This window comes from Hydra vulgaris, chromosome 15 (genome assembly GCF_038396675.1).
Source record: "Hydra vulgaris chromosome 15, alternate assembly HydraT2T_AEP".
Taxonomy (NCBI): domain Eukaryota; kingdom Metazoa; phylum Cnidaria; class Hydrozoa; order Anthoathecata; family Hydridae; genus Hydra; species Hydra vulgaris.
In genome coordinates, this window is record NC_088934.1 from 29,668,475 (window position 1) to 29,685,000 (window position 16,526).

The window sequence follows — 16,526 nt, forward strand, 5'->3', positions numbered from 1 at the left end:
TGACTTTATAGTCATGCAGGTTTCAACATTTATGTGCGCATAATATTTTTTAGAAAGCCATGGGTTGTAAGGTACAACACAACGGTTATCAACTTAATTACCTTTTATATTGAAAACTCTTCCGATATTTACACGTCGACAGCGTGGATAACAATTAAAAATTGCAACAGTGTGAAGATTATATTTTAAAAAAAATGTTTCTGTGCATTTTCTATCTTTCATGCAGGGAGAATCGGGATTTAAAGTTCCACATGGTCCATGTATCATGCATGCTTTTATATTTTCATAAAGTTCATGATGAGCTGGGTCTGAAATTTCTGCTGATATCAAACTATCTATATCTTCTGCTGTTTCAAGCTAATCAGCATTTACAAAGTTTTATAAAATTTGTACATATGGCAAACCACGTTTTGCAACCCAATAACCTGCACACGGCTTACAACTTTGCCTAAGACTCCATACTTGAAAAAATCCTTTAAGAAAAATTTAAGTTTCATTTTAAAAACTCGACAAACTAAATCAGATCTGTCATTAGCAATTTGTTTCGGGTTTAAATTTTCTACTATTTCTCTCTATTTTGGATTGCAAGTAAAAGTAATAAATAGATCTGGTTAACCATATTTCTTTATGACTGCCATTGCATCTTCAAAGTTTTCTTTTAGTGCTCTCGAACTACCCTCATATGAGGAAGACAATATAACAACACGGCCTGGTTTTACATTAAGATTATCAGCACGATTAATTGCATGTTCATGCAATGTAACATATTGTTCACTTCTAAGTTTGTTTTGGTTATTTCTAATAAAAGCAAGGCGCTATCCCTCATTTTTGACATATGCATCAACGACATATTGCTGCAAAAGTTTCTTACCATAAAATATAGGACTAAAAGTTTGTCTAACAGCAAGTCTATAATTAAAAAACTGAGACAAAATAACATGGTTTTTAACACGAGTTGCGCAATCATGGTTGTGCTCCAGTTGATTGTGCATTCCAGCATCACCTCTTGGGAAAAATATTGGATAGAATATATGATCTAAGTTTGCAGACATAGGCAAAATTGTTCTTAAAGGCTGACCTCGAGGGTGTAAAATAATTTTCATGGATGCAGGTGGAGCACCATCATCTTCAACAAACATAAAAGCAACCTCCTCAAGGGAAGTAAGATTTTATTAACGTCTATCATGACCATCAAGCAAAAATATTCTTACAACAGAAGTTGGTCTACCTTCAAAAACTGCATGGCGGATTTCTTCATCCTCTACTTCTACCATGTTTTTATATGCAAGAGCAAATGGGTTTTCTTGATTTATTATAGTTTGCAAGAGTTGCATTAACTCATGTACACAATTATCATTATTATAGTTTGCAAGAGTTGCATTAACTCATGTATACAATTATCATTACCAGGTTGCTTCATTATGAATGGCACTGCTGAATTATGATCATAGATATATAACTGACAATATTTGGGCTAAATACCTTCTGCAGGCCTTAAATTTCCAACAAGATGCAAAATTTGCCGACAGACCCTAATACAGACAGGGCCATTATTTTAGTGAAGAGCTATTTTAGCGGTGAAAGAAGGAAATGATAAAGAAGAATTAAAACTCCTTATGTGTTTTTATGTTGCTTTATAGTATGATCAACATCATTTCCAGTCATTAAATCAGTAAACGACGGCGTATGTAGAGAGAGAGAGAGGAGCTAATAGAACTTTTCCTGAATGGCAGCACAAAAAATGAGTTTCATTTAAAAACCTCTTTGCACTATAATACTGACAAATATAGTTTAATTCTCCGAGGTAGTTACTCTCTATAACAATATTATTTCTTACTATATGATGCATACTATACCTGTTATGTTCTCGCCTAGCCTGATTTCTTTCATTTTGATTACATTTTCTATCAGCTTGCCTGGGCTCAACTATTTCAATTTCGTTTCTTTTATTTTGATCTATTTTTGGTTTCAATTTGGTTTCTTTTATTTTGACGATGTCTAATAATTTCATTTCTCAAATTATTAAACATAATTAAGCATTAAAGGAGTGTGTAAATATTACGCCTAATATAATAAAAGTTGAAGTTTGAGTTTGCATTTTTAAACTTATCTAAAACAAAGTGTGCGCATATAATACAGAGCATAATTTAATAATCTAATTATATTCTATCATATATAGCAATGTATAAAGATAACACACTTTTATCAAGAACTAAAACTAAAGCTATAAATAAATTGATTTATTCAATGTAACTGATTTTGTTATATATTTAAAGTAGTTGTTATTAATTATTGACAAAATATTATTAGTGTTTAATTAACAAAACAAAAAAAAGTAAATTAAAAATTAAACTTTCTACTAATAAGAACTCATAAGTAAGGCAAATTAAAAAATTATGAGCCCCGACGGCTTAGCAAGTACTGCTAGCATAGAACGATAAAATGTAATCATCCATCATAAAAACGCTTTTATAGCTTTATGACACAAAAAGTTTTAAAAGTTTAATGAAAGTTACGAAAACTTATAATATAACACTTCGTATAAAAATCTTTATAAAAAAAAAAGACTTAAGTTAAACATATTTAATGAAGGAAGTCGCGACTATTAAATGTTTTAATTGGGAGGAGCTATTAGTAAAAAGGAAGCCTGTTTTTTAATAAAATTTATTTATTGTCAGACGCATAAATTATTAACAAAAAAGAACAGAGCATAACAACATTTAAAAACATTTTTTCGCCAATAATTTCCAAAACATTTTATGAATACACATATTACAAGCAGATTTAAATTATGTGTTTCATTATGACAGTACACCGCTCGACTGGCAAGGACAGTATTTTTGCTCTCAACAAAGCAAAGTCACCTTATTGCAAAGTACACCACTTGGCTAGCAAGGTCAACAATCTTGCTGTAAACTAAGCCAAGTCACAACAATTTGAAACCAAACAAACAAGATATTAACCGCTTACAAATTATAAACAAATGATATTATAACACTAACATAAAACCACTAATATGTAAAAGATATTTACGCATTTGCAAAACATAAACCCATATAACTTTAAAACATAATAAATAACATATCATTACATCTAAATATATAAATTAGACTTTAATTATACATGCAACTTTACTTTTGTAATATTTGTTTAATGACATATCTTGTAATAAATGTTTAACAACTTTAAAAAAACAAACGGTCAAGTGACCAGGTTTTTTATATTATAAAAGGAAACAGATTTTCTTTAATTTCATTAAAATAAGGTCTCAAATGATCTTGTTTTTTTAACATATATTATAGAGGAGATGCAAGGGTTTCAGAGATAAACACTAACTTTAGAAAGAGTTTGACGTTTTGACATTTGAAAAGAGCATTGTCTTCTCGAGTCACCATCGTCTTCTAATTTTAAAAACAAAAATTAATTTACTTTAAAATTAAAAAATAGTATACTTTAAATAAAATTTATAAAGAACTTGAAATGCGTTATTATTAAAATCCATGACTTAAATAAATTACCTGACTTTAAAAGTTACAATACTTATTTAAAAAGAAACACAAGGTTTATCCTTAATTACAGAAGTCATTAAATTAAAAAGTTTCCGATCTCATTAATAATGAAGCAAAGTTTTCAATCTTATTACTGATTAAGCAGATATAAAGAGATTATAAAGACTTAAAATATCTCATCATGTGGTCAAAAATATAAAGAGAAATATTAAAAGGTTAAGTATGGTAAAAACTCCGTGTCAAAGGTCCACGAATTGGTAACAGCGGTATCAGCTGCAGCGTTAAATTAAGTATTAATATAAGCGATAAATATACATACCATCAAATAACAGTCTTATTTTAATAATTTTTCAGGTAAAATACATAAATATAGTTCCGTTTAAAGCTAAAACTGAGTAGTAAACTTACTCAAATCAATTTTATTTTTGTTGTCTAAATATTTGATAATTTTTAACCTTTGTAATAACCAAAAATAACAACAAAGTTAACTAGGTAGGTAAAAATTCTTTCGTTTTTTCTAATTTCTTTAAAAATTATAACAAAACTTGCTTAGCCAATTGCCTAGTTTGTAAAAATCTTAACAAACTTAATTAGTTTAATAGTTGTTAGTTAATTTGTTAAAAAAACTCAATAGTTACTCTAGAAAAAACAAACATTTCTTTAATAAAACTACTTTTTAGACAAATTACAATAAATAAAGAAAAGCGATTAGCTTTAGTTTTAAGTAAAATCAAAATTAATTTTGAAATAATAAAATAAATTGAACGAAAGCATGAGAACTTTAATTTTGGAACGATGAACTTTGTTTTTAAACTTGCCACTAACACATTTTTAAATAATTTTTTTTTGTGTAATTACATTTAGTAATAATAGTATTAAATAAAAACATTAACAAAAGGCAATATGATTTTATTATTATTATTATTACATCTATTTATATATATATATATATATATATATATATATATATATATATATATATATATATATATATATATATATATATATATATATATATATATATATATATATATATATATATATAATATATATATATATATATATATATATATATATATATATATATATATATATATATATATATATATATATATATATATATATATATATATATATATATATATATATATATATATATATATATATATATGAATCGGTGGAAAGAAGAACAGTACTAGTCAACAATTTTCATTTCAAGATAATCAATGTTTATGTTTTAAACAGTTATAGTTTATAAACTATTTACTTTACATGCCAGTTATCTTAACAGATGATAACATCCATTTCCTAAGGATCTGTAATATAGTGGTAGTTAATGAAAGAAAGTTGTTCTAGCCACAAAAATTAAATAAAATCCTTGGACAAGTACTATTCTTCGACACAATCGAATTTTTACGAATTAGGGAATTAAAAAACTGCAAACTTTATGTGAAAAGCTATACTCTTTTAAACAAATAAGTATCTAAATTAACAAACAATAGTCATTGCAACAAAAAAAAATCTTTCTCGACGCTGCCGGTTGTTTTTTTGGAACATTTATTTTTATAAAACTCAGTTGCGTTTGTGGATATGTAAAATTCCAGCTTTTTAATAATACTTATCTTTTTTTCATTTATTTCAACTGGTTTCTGATAAGCTTTTTTGGTGGGCAGTTGTTGCTCAACGTAATTTTTTACAAGTTTAAATATTCTGAAACATATTTCATCAATAATAGTTTGGGGTTTGTTAATGAACAGTAGGCCACCAATCTTTAAAATTTAAAATATCCTTGTGCGTAATTTTCGTAACCGTAAATGGTTTGGAATTTTTTTTGCTACTGACTTTCAAATCAATATACTTATCCACAAGGTAGATGCGATCAAGCTTTCGTATATTTCTTTTAATATTACCAAAGTCTCTATCACAGGGAAAGAATGAGAATCCCCGCGTAGGAATAAAATGATGAATTTTCTTAAAACTCTTCCCAGCTTGGAGAGCTACTAGAAATTGAACTAGGGTATGTTTTTTTTATGCGTAGGGCAGCCATGAGAGAATAGATGAAGTTCTTGAGCAAAATCCGGAGTTTGTGTAAAGATATAGTTCTGTAGATAGGTACAAACTTCATTTGGGCCTTTTCGGGCCTGTCTTTTATGGCAAGCATAACAGTGGCCCGTAATTTTTTTCAGATATTAAATTTTGGAAGTATTTACCCAAAGGTGGCGATAGTAAATACCTCTTGAACAGGTATGAACGGAAGTGGAAAGTTTTGCATAAAGTCAAAACAGTGCAGCTACATTTGGATTTATATTACAAGGTTTTTTTCGTCTCTAATCTTATTATAAAATTTATTAGCAGGTTTTTTTTGACTATGAGCTTAGCTGCCGCCACTCTATTAGCAATGTCGTTTAAGTTTTTGTCGCGTATTCTTGATCCCAAGTTCTCATATCCTGAGCACACGTCAACTTGAGGACGTCCAAATCCAAAAAAAAAGTCCAAAGTAGTACTCATACTTAATTTTATTTGTAAGACGGGGGTGTTGCTTTGCAACAAACTATGCATTGTTTTAATATCTAATCTGCTGGGCAAATGTTTCAAAGTTTTGAAAGAATATTAAGATATTTTTACTCGGAATGACTCAATATGTGCTTCTAAGTTTAACAGTAAATTAATCATTGATTTTAGATGGTCTATTGTTGTGTCTTCCACGTCCATCTTTACCTGATACTCCAGATAAGAGAATATTTGTTAGTTGCTGTACTTGAATATGCGATGAGGCATGCAAACTCATGAAGGCTTGTTTTCATATAATAATGTAATTACTGTTTTTAATAGCAAAATATAACAAATTACTTGCCCAAGGTTTTGCTTTCGCTGCACCAACTTCAGTTCTCGGACGGCGTCTGATGACAGGTTTGTGTTCAATCAATCCGAGTAAAATGGGATTAGCCTCATACATTTACCGTCGGTCATATTGGAAAATAATTGTCTTCCTATTTTCATCAATAAATTTCTTCATGCACTGGCGTTAACAAATACAATCTGATCAAGTAGTTTTAGCTTCTACTAGCTTACCTGACGTGCTAGTAAAGGTAGTCTTCAGGGTTAGCTGGGATAGCAGGGATAGTCTTTAGGGTTATTATTATATAATATATTATATACTATAGCAAACGAAACGGAGAGAGTTTTTTAAAAAAATTTTTTAAAATCTTTAAAAAAAATTAAAAGTTTATAAATATTTTTAAATACATGAAAGCATTATTGAAAATTTGTTAGATATATGTCATGATAGAGATACTTATGTTATCAATATGCCTAAGTTTGGTCTGCACGTTTAACACACATTAAAAAGACGACTTCCTTTCTTATAGAAAATAGACTTTACATGCAAACTTGAGTTTTCTTCAAAATTAACGGGGCAAGAGTCCTAATAAGCTGTAAATGGTCTGAAAAAAAAATTAATATAAGCTTATTAAAGAAAAAAAAAGTCTTCTTTGTTGGTCTTTTTGCTGTTTTTTTTTTTGTTTTTTTTTTTGTTTTTGTTTTTAAAGATGTTTACAATAATAAGTTATAAAGTATTGAACATCAATCAATAACTCAAAGCAAGGATATTTATATTTTGTTCTTTTCAAAAATTGATTTAAATAAAGAAAAGTTTTTAAAGTGGTCGATGTGGAATAAAATTATTCAGATTTAAGTTTTTAAAAGTCATCTAAAATAGAAAAAAAAGTTACTATGAAGGCGTGAAAAAAAAAAACAAAAGTATGAGTTTCATCAAATTTCTCAGTAATTATTTGCCAGTCCATTTATAAAACAAGGAGCAGCTGTTAAAATAGAAATGCTTTACAAGAAATGCCCCGATTTGGGATCAAAAGTGCATCTCAATGCTGTTTTGAAAAAAAATTATTACTGCATTTTATATCCTTTGCATAAATAATATTACCGCACTTTATGTTCTTTTTTTTCAAAATTTCTCCACATTAAAGTGACATTAAAACAGTTAGAAAAACGCAAAAGAATTCAGCACAGCTATCTACTAAATCCCTGTGCGTCGTTACCTTCAACTGCTAAAGCATTTGAATCTAGCAAAACTACTGTTTTTAAGGTTATAAAACAATACAACAGCTCACTATCAATCGAACGAGTAAAATTATTTTGGAGACAGATTTGCTTTAAGGATAAGAAAGCAGTAACAAGTATTTGACAATCATTCACGCTAAATCCTGGCTTATCAAATAAAAAACAAGCTAAATGGTATAAAGTTTCAGAGTTTTTTTTGTCAGGAAAGTTAAAAAATTTAACAATTTTAAGTCTTAACGAGCCATTAAGTATCCAAGCCATTAAGTATCCAAACCGATCCGATAAGCAATCACTGACTGCTAAAACGTAAGGGTAAAAACTTAATGCTAAAATGCTCACAAAATTAATGGATGAATAATTAAGAATGACGAAACTTCCCAGGTGACTTCAAACAGTTCCTGGGTACAAAGTATTACTCTTTATTTGGTCATGGATGTGTCAGCAACAAATTAAAGTATGCAATATTGGATAAGTCATATCATCAACTTTAAACTCGGACATTTATATCGAGGATTGCTTGCGAACTAGAGTTTTGCCATTTTATCGAAATCACAATGTCCCATGCTGGTTCTGGCTTAATCTTGCTCTTGCCATTATTCTAAGAAGTCCATAGGCTGGTACATTTTAAGAGACATCAAAATCATAAAAAAAAGTTTATATCCACCAAACTGCCCACTATTCCAGCCCGATAAAAAATTTTGGAGAATTGCCAAAGAATATTTGCGTGAGAGTGGCAAAACAATAAGTGTAGCTAAAAATTTGATTATGGAGTAGACATTAGTAGAAAAAAAATTGCCGAAGACACTGAGCAGAAGTTGATGTTGTCAATTATATTAAATGTTTGCTTATTTATTCGAAATAATAAAAAATTTCAAAATAAAAAGAATTTTTTTAATATTGAAGTCATCCGATTAAAATAGGTGCTGAAATTTTTACGTCAGTTTAATTATTTCATTTTTTTTGATTTTTTGATCATTCCGAATTTAACAATCGCATGTTTCAAGAGCTCTTTATCTTCCTTTTTTTGTTCTGAAAAAGAAAAGAAAACTACCACTTAGTAGCCGTGGCACAGTGGTAGTGCACTTGCCTAAGACACAAAGAATCCGTGGTTCAATCCTCCCCTTAAGGTAGGTTTTGCGACATCGGTTAAGAAAGAGTTCATCCGCGGTGCTCAGTGATAAGACCGTAAGGACTTCTTGGGACACCTAAATAAAAAAATAAATTTTTTTTTTTGCCTAATTTGTTTTAAAAAAGGCGACAGACAAAACTAAATCAAAAAGAAACGCAGTTCTAAATAAACTACTTCATCATTCATTTTAGTACTATTTCTTCTTAAAAAAGAAATCAGGCTATGAAAATTAGAAAAATAAAAACAACCAGAAAACAAACAAAAGTTTACTCTAGTTTATATCGTGTAATTAAACAAATAACAACACCAATAAGAAACCTTGAACGCTAAGATAAACTTATTAGGTCTAATTTGCTTGTAGAATTCGCGTGAACTTTAAAAAACGCGTTCAGAAAAGCAAAGTAATTACTGAAAAAATGACCTGACTATGTTGACGTTAAACATTAAACGGTAACTGGAATATTAATATTTAGAATACATTAATAGCAACAATGAAATTAAAACGATAAAATATAATTATGCAGTGTTAAATTAAAACTTGATTTAAAACTTAAAAGTCATTAGACTAAAAAGTCTTATAAACTCGGGAAACTAATAAAAGTATCTGTGTTTGCAATAATTTGAGTAAGTTTATTTTTATATAAACTTTAATTTAAAATTTTAGTGAAAATATGAAAACTTTAATCGTTTTTATATTATATAAATGTTGGATAGCATATCTGTTACGTTTATATATTTTTCTTAAGCCACAAAATTTTATATAGACTTTTTTATCTTAATTTTTTAAACACACTCACAGACGCTAAAGACACAGATTATGACTCACGTATTACACATAAAGATAATGTCTTTCTTTTGTTAACATTGATTTAAATGATGTCAGATCTTACTTTTTTTTACAACTGAAATTAAGTGATTTAACCCGAGATTTGAAGCTTGCTAAAGAAAAAAGTAAAATGCATGCATCAAGATTAAAACAAAATCTTGTTATAAAAAAGTGTTTGAGTATCACTTTAAAAATAGTGTTTTGAGTATCACATCGTGAACATTCATAAAATGTTTCATTTTTTCAATGTTAATCCAGATTTACTATGTTTTTGCGCAATATTGACTGTTTATGACATTTTTCTAATCAGGAACAAATTTTACTAAATGCCGTTTATTTGATGATGTCTCAAAAATGAGCATCAAATCTATTTTGTTGCATATTGGCATTAACTTATCATCCGTAAGCATTTGAACAATCGTCTAAAAGATATTTCGCTTCTTATTCAGTAAAATAAACACCAGTTGATGATATGAGCAACATATGCGCAGTGGTTAGAATTCTGGCTCAGTACTCAGAAGTCCGATGTTCGATGCCAGGTCCAGCCCAGTAAGCGACATCAATATGAAAGGAGGCGTGAACTTCTTGTTAAATGCTCTCCCGCGGTGTTCTGTCATAAGACCGTAAGAACTCCTAGGAGCACCTAAAGTAACTACAAAAATTTATATGCGCTTTTTAAAAAGTAGTATTTAAAACTACAATCGTTCCTAACTAGACTAAAAGTAGGATGGACTAAGTTACATTGTTTTCCTTGTCTTTGGAGTTTTCAAACAAGACATACTCATTACTAAGAGGAAGTCTGTTTTTAACGAGATATTTTCACAGTTTCACCAAAAAAGTTTTTATTGCAACCTTTACATATTGCAACCTTTACATATTGCAACCTTTAAATATTGCAACCTTTACATAATGCAACTTTTACATGTTGTAACCTTTACATATTGCAACTTTTACAAATTGCAACTTTTACAAATTGCAACCTTTACATAAAAAGTAGACCCTATTATAAAGTTGGTAAAACCACTTAACAAAGATAGTGATGCAATGACATTTTTTAAAACAAAGTTCTCAAAAGTTGGTTCTGCAAAAGTAGCAGAAGGTGTTTTCATTGGACCTCAATTGAGGCGGATGCTTATCTATCAGCACTTGAAGACACTCCAAGACAAGTTCGAAAAATTGCGTGCTTGTTGTTTTTAAAATGATTGCATTTGTTTTTTTAGACAAAATAGAACTGCAACTGTTGAATCTCTGATCAAAGACATATAGAATAGCATTGAAAACCAAAGCTATTATGTGTTACTTAAACATTGTTTTATGGGTTATCATCTATTTTTTCCTTGAAACTTGTGTGATGTATCTGTTAAACATGGTAAATGATTCCAACAAGATATGATTTTAACGGAAAATCTTTCACATTCCTCATATGCTCACTACTGCTATACTTAACTTGTGATTCAAACTCCTCTAGCAGAATATTTATTGTGATGAATCATTTGTATAAGTTTGGTGAATAGTTTGGACAAGCAAGGCTATTTTACTTACAAACTCGTAATATCGCACGTTTTGTAACATGTAAATATTAAGTCCAAAAAAAAATGTCATCAACAAAAGAATATATATGGTAATTGTAAACATATAAAAAAGGAAAGAAATGGAATTCAATTAAACTTTATATATTAAACTTTATAATAAAAAAAAGTTGAATTTGGCAACCAAAACATAATTAAATAAAAATGAAATTCTATAAAAAAAAATATCATAAATTTTTTAGAATTATTATATTTGTACTGTCAAGTTGCACTTTTCTTTGACGTTAAAAATATTTATCGCAATTTGTCTGCAATAATTTATGAAACCCATTCATGCTACAAAATCCGTTAATTCAAATTTTAAAGCAATAATAAAGCAGTTTATTTTATGTATAAGAAGCTAATTTTAGAATTTTGAAACACTTGTATTGCTTTTAACCCCTATTCTCAAATTGTTTTGGATTTATTAATTTGAATCATTATGCGCATCTTTATATTTAAATGTTGCCTTAAAAGTGATATTTTTAAATATTCAAAAAAATATACAAATAGAACACGCTATTATTATTAAAAATTGCCATTTTGAGATTAAAATCTAAAATAAAAAAAAATAAAAAATGAAACTTATATTAGTTTTTAAAGTTTGAGATAATGTTTGTTTGAAAAAACAACAGGTCAATAAAAGGCTACACAGTAAAAATTTATTTTGTCATTATAGATAAACCAAGTAATGATGTCAATGTTCGCAATTAGTTATTTGCATGGAGCAATTGGTAAGCCGTTGTTATTTTTTAAAGAACATATATATGTATATATATATATATATATATATATATATATATATATATATATATATATATATATATATATATATATATATATATATATATATATGTATATATATATATATATATATATATATATATATAATATATATATATATATATATATATATATATATATATATATATATATATATATATATATATATATACGTCTATTCACAAAAAATCCGGACTGATTTCAAATGTACACAAATTGTTCTAAATTTCGAATTTTCGATTCGAAATTTTTAAATTTAATCGGTCAACAACAACAGTTTCATTTTGTGGCAAAATTGAGTCTAAATAAATAATTCAAATAAACATGGAGCATCTAAAAGAGAACGATGTTATAAATGTGATTGGAAATTTTTATAAACAAAACATAAACAGTGGAGAGAAATTTACAGTGGATCATTTTAAGAAAATGGGAATCGCTAAATCTACAAATTATGACATAACTAAAAGGTCTAAAAATAATTTGCCAATGAATAGAAAAATCGGTTGCGGCAGAAAATCTTTTAAAATTACACCAGAAAAGAGAGAGTCCATGATTGCAAGAGCAGAAGAGAGAATCGGGATTTTGCAAAGAAAATTGGCACTAAAATATAAGATAAGCGTTTCATACGTAAATAGATCATTAAGTATGCATGGACTAAAGTATACCAAAAGAAAAAATGCACCAAAAACAACAGAAAAGCAAGAAATTAAACAAAAGAAAAACTTATTAAAACTTTCAAAAACTTTTTTCAAGCCATCAAATGAGTTTGAAATCATCATGGACGATGAATCTTATTTCTGTGTAAATGGTGCAAATTGTTCACAAAACTCTGGCTACTATACAAAGGATAGTTCTCAAACTGATCCTAACATTAAATTCAACTTCAAAAAAAAGTTTGACGAGAAAGTTCTCGTTTGGATTGCAATCAGTCGTTTTGGTCATTCATCGCCTTCTTTTGCTGTAAAAAACTGTGCACTGGATGCAAAAACTTATTCTAAAGAATGTATTACAAAAAGGCTTCTTCCATTTATAAATTCCAAGCATCAAAACATGAAAATTTTATTTTGGCCTGACGGAGCGAGATGTCATTATCCAAAACACACATTAGAAACTTACAACACTTTAGGTATTAACTTTGTCGACGCTAAAGATAATCCCCCAAATGTACCGCAGTTAGGGCCAATTGAAAATTTTTGGGCACATTTAAAAGCAAAAGTTTATGGAAATGGATTTACTGCGAAAAGTCTTGACCACCTTAAGAATAGAATTCGAAAAAGTTGAAAGAGTTTGATCCAGACTACTTTTTCAACCTTATGGATTCAGTCAAAACTAAAGTTTGAAAAGCCGCTGATTTAGGACCACTTTCGGTTATAAAACAGTTAACAATGTCCAGTCACTCATTTTAGTTAAAATTTTTGTCAAAAATCGATTAATTTTGTATTCAATTAAGAACAATTTTTCATTCCGGATTTTTTGTGAACAGACGTTATATATATATATATATATATATATATATATATATATATATATATATATATATATATATATATATATATATATATATATATATATATATATATATATATATATATATATATATATATATATATATATATATATATATATATATATATATATATATATATATATATATATATATATATATCTATATATATATATTTATATATAGACATAAATATATATATAGATATACATATATATATAGATATATATATATTTACAAAACTCCATTTCTGCACAATAAAAATAAAACAATAGAGAAAATAAATAATTTTATTCCGCCAATCAAAAAAGAAACATTTTTTTCAACAAATAAAATAACAATACATGTTTCAAATATTTTATTATAATCTTCAGTCGAGTTAAAAAAAGCTCATTTAATTTTATATACAAATATTATAAGGCAATAAAATGTAAAATATGATTTATTTTTTGATACCTTGTAATAAATATAATAATACTTTTTTACAATTAGTTTCATAAATAAATTGTAATTTATATTTTATTACCTTTTAGCATGTGTATATAAAGTTATATAAGCTTTTTTTACACAATTGAAGGTGACTATGAAATATTCGAATTATGCTTTGTAATTTTATTTGTCAAAAAAAATGGTTTTTTTTAATAAATCGAATAAATTAGTCATACTTCTTAGTTGTTTTATATACATATATATATAAATATATATATTTATATATATATATATATATATATATATATATATAAATATATATGAATATATATATATATATATATATATATATATTTATATATATATATTATGTATATATATATATATATATATATATATATATATATATATATATATATATATATATATATATATATATATATATATATATATGTATATATATTATTAAATAGCATTTTTTATTAACTAGTGTGATATAAGAGTAAGAATAAAAAACCCTTAACTTAAAGTTTCCCTTACTCTAAACGTAAAGTCAGTTATTTGAATTATTTATTTTTTTATAAATATATACTAGATATATATTTATCTTTAGATTTTCACTTTTATGTTTAAATTATTCAGTGTTCAGTATTGATGACTATGTAAAAATAATCTCTCTCAAAATTATGTATATATATATATATGTATATATATATATATATATATATATATATATATATATATATATATATATGTATATATATATATATATATATATATATATATATATATATATATATATATATATATATGTATATATATATATATATATATATATATATATATATATGTATATATATATATATATATATATATATATATATATATATATATATATATATATATATAAATATATATATAATATATATATATATACATATATATATATATATATATATATATATATATATATATATATATATATATATATATATATACATATATATATATATGTATATATATATATATAGATGTATATATATATATATATATATATATATATATATATATATATATATATATACATATATATATATATATATGTATATATATATATATATATATATATATATATATATATATATATATATATATATATATATATATATATATATATATATATATATATATATATATGTATATATATTAGGGTGGTCCTTATTCATTACAAAAAAAATTTTCTTCAGTTTTCTGACGAGGCACCCCATTGAATTGTTGACGTTTATGAAAAAATAATTGTATTAAAAAATTTATTTGGCAAAAATACATTTTAGGGGTCCCTACCGCAGAGTTTATATCTATAAATGTGCCCACAGAAGGCTCATATGCTCAGTATTCTTTAATATTTTCTTCAGTTTTCTGACGGGGCACCCTCTTGAATGATTGACGTTTATGAAAAAATAATTGTAGTAAAAAATTTATTTGAGAAAAATACATTTTAGGGGTCCCTACCGCAGAGTTTATATCTATAAATGTGCCCACAGAAGGCTCATATGTTCAGTGTTCTACAATATGAATGATTAGGACAAATATGATCACATAGCACAACATTGCTTTATTGAATCACATTTAAACAACTGTTACATTGTTACATATTGTAATTATTATTGTCTTTCTGTGTTAAGACTGTCAAAGTTACAAAAACCGTCTAGTTAGTCCATTGCCAGGGTATTCTTCGCTCGATCAGGATATCGCTGGCGGTACTTCTTTACAATTAAGAGAAGGCACTGTTTCTGCTCCTCATCGTATGTGTGCAGCTTGTTGTATTCGTCCATTAAGACAACTCTACGTTCTGCTATGTCATTCACATCTCTCATACTACTGACAGTGTTCTTCGCCAACTGATAGTCAGCATCTGCAGACCAGAGCTTCACATCTTTGTTGAGAAAAGTTGACGGTAGACCAGTGATGGTGAAGAATCTACGACTGCTCTCGGTGACAAAGTCTTCCAAGTTATTGGAGCTCACCAGCGTAGGATCAACTGTTATTCTCTTCAAAGGATGTTCTGCACCCGGTGCTTGCAGGGCACTGACCATCAGACGTTTAGTGTTATCGGAGACTTGGTCATCAAAGATAGCCAATGCAATCAGTTCTTCTGATAAGTACCACAAATGTCCTAAAGTTTCTTCATTGCGATTTGAGAGACTGCTTGATTATGTGTCTTGTATTTGCCGATCTCCTTGATAAGCTCGAGATCAACACGAGGCGAAGATGGCGCTAAAGGCGCTCTAAACCAGGCCTTGACATACAGTGTCACTGTGAAAAGACACTTGTCTGCTATTCCTTTCTCTTCTTTCTTTGTCATCTTAAACTGGCTTCTCAGCATCCATATTTTCAATGAATAAATAGCCTTGGCCATCCATCTGGCTCGATGCAGTCCTGCCGGAGCTTTGAATGAGCATCTTTGATATGGAATGCCTCCCAGAAACATTATTTTCAGCTCTAGCAGTTCGCGATAATCATCACAAGGCTGAAACTGTTGCAGTTGGTTTTCAGCAAATGCAATAATTTCATTTGCAACACTGGAAACGGCACTGTGCACGATGTCATTCGAACTAGATACCTGCAAGTTTGACCAGTCAATGATTTTACAACTGCTTTGAAACCTTTTAAAAATAATGATGCCTGGATCCTTTGAAGG

General features: G+C 27.4%; 1 protein-coding gene across 2 annotated transcripts in view; it reads left to right on the top strand.

Annotated features, from left to right (window-relative positions):
- LOC136091301 (uncharacterized) overlaps window positions 1–16,526 on the top strand; it is a 127,321-nt gene that overhangs the window by 6,860 nt on the left and 103,935 nt on the right. For both annotated transcript variants that reach the window (XM_065818693.1, XM_065818694.1), the window contains exon 2: window positions 11,789–11,843. In XM_065818693.1, the coding sequence (XP_065674765.1) occupies window positions 11,789–11,843 (55 nt within the window). The remainder of the gene's footprint in view (window positions 1–11,788; window positions 11,844–16,526) is intronic.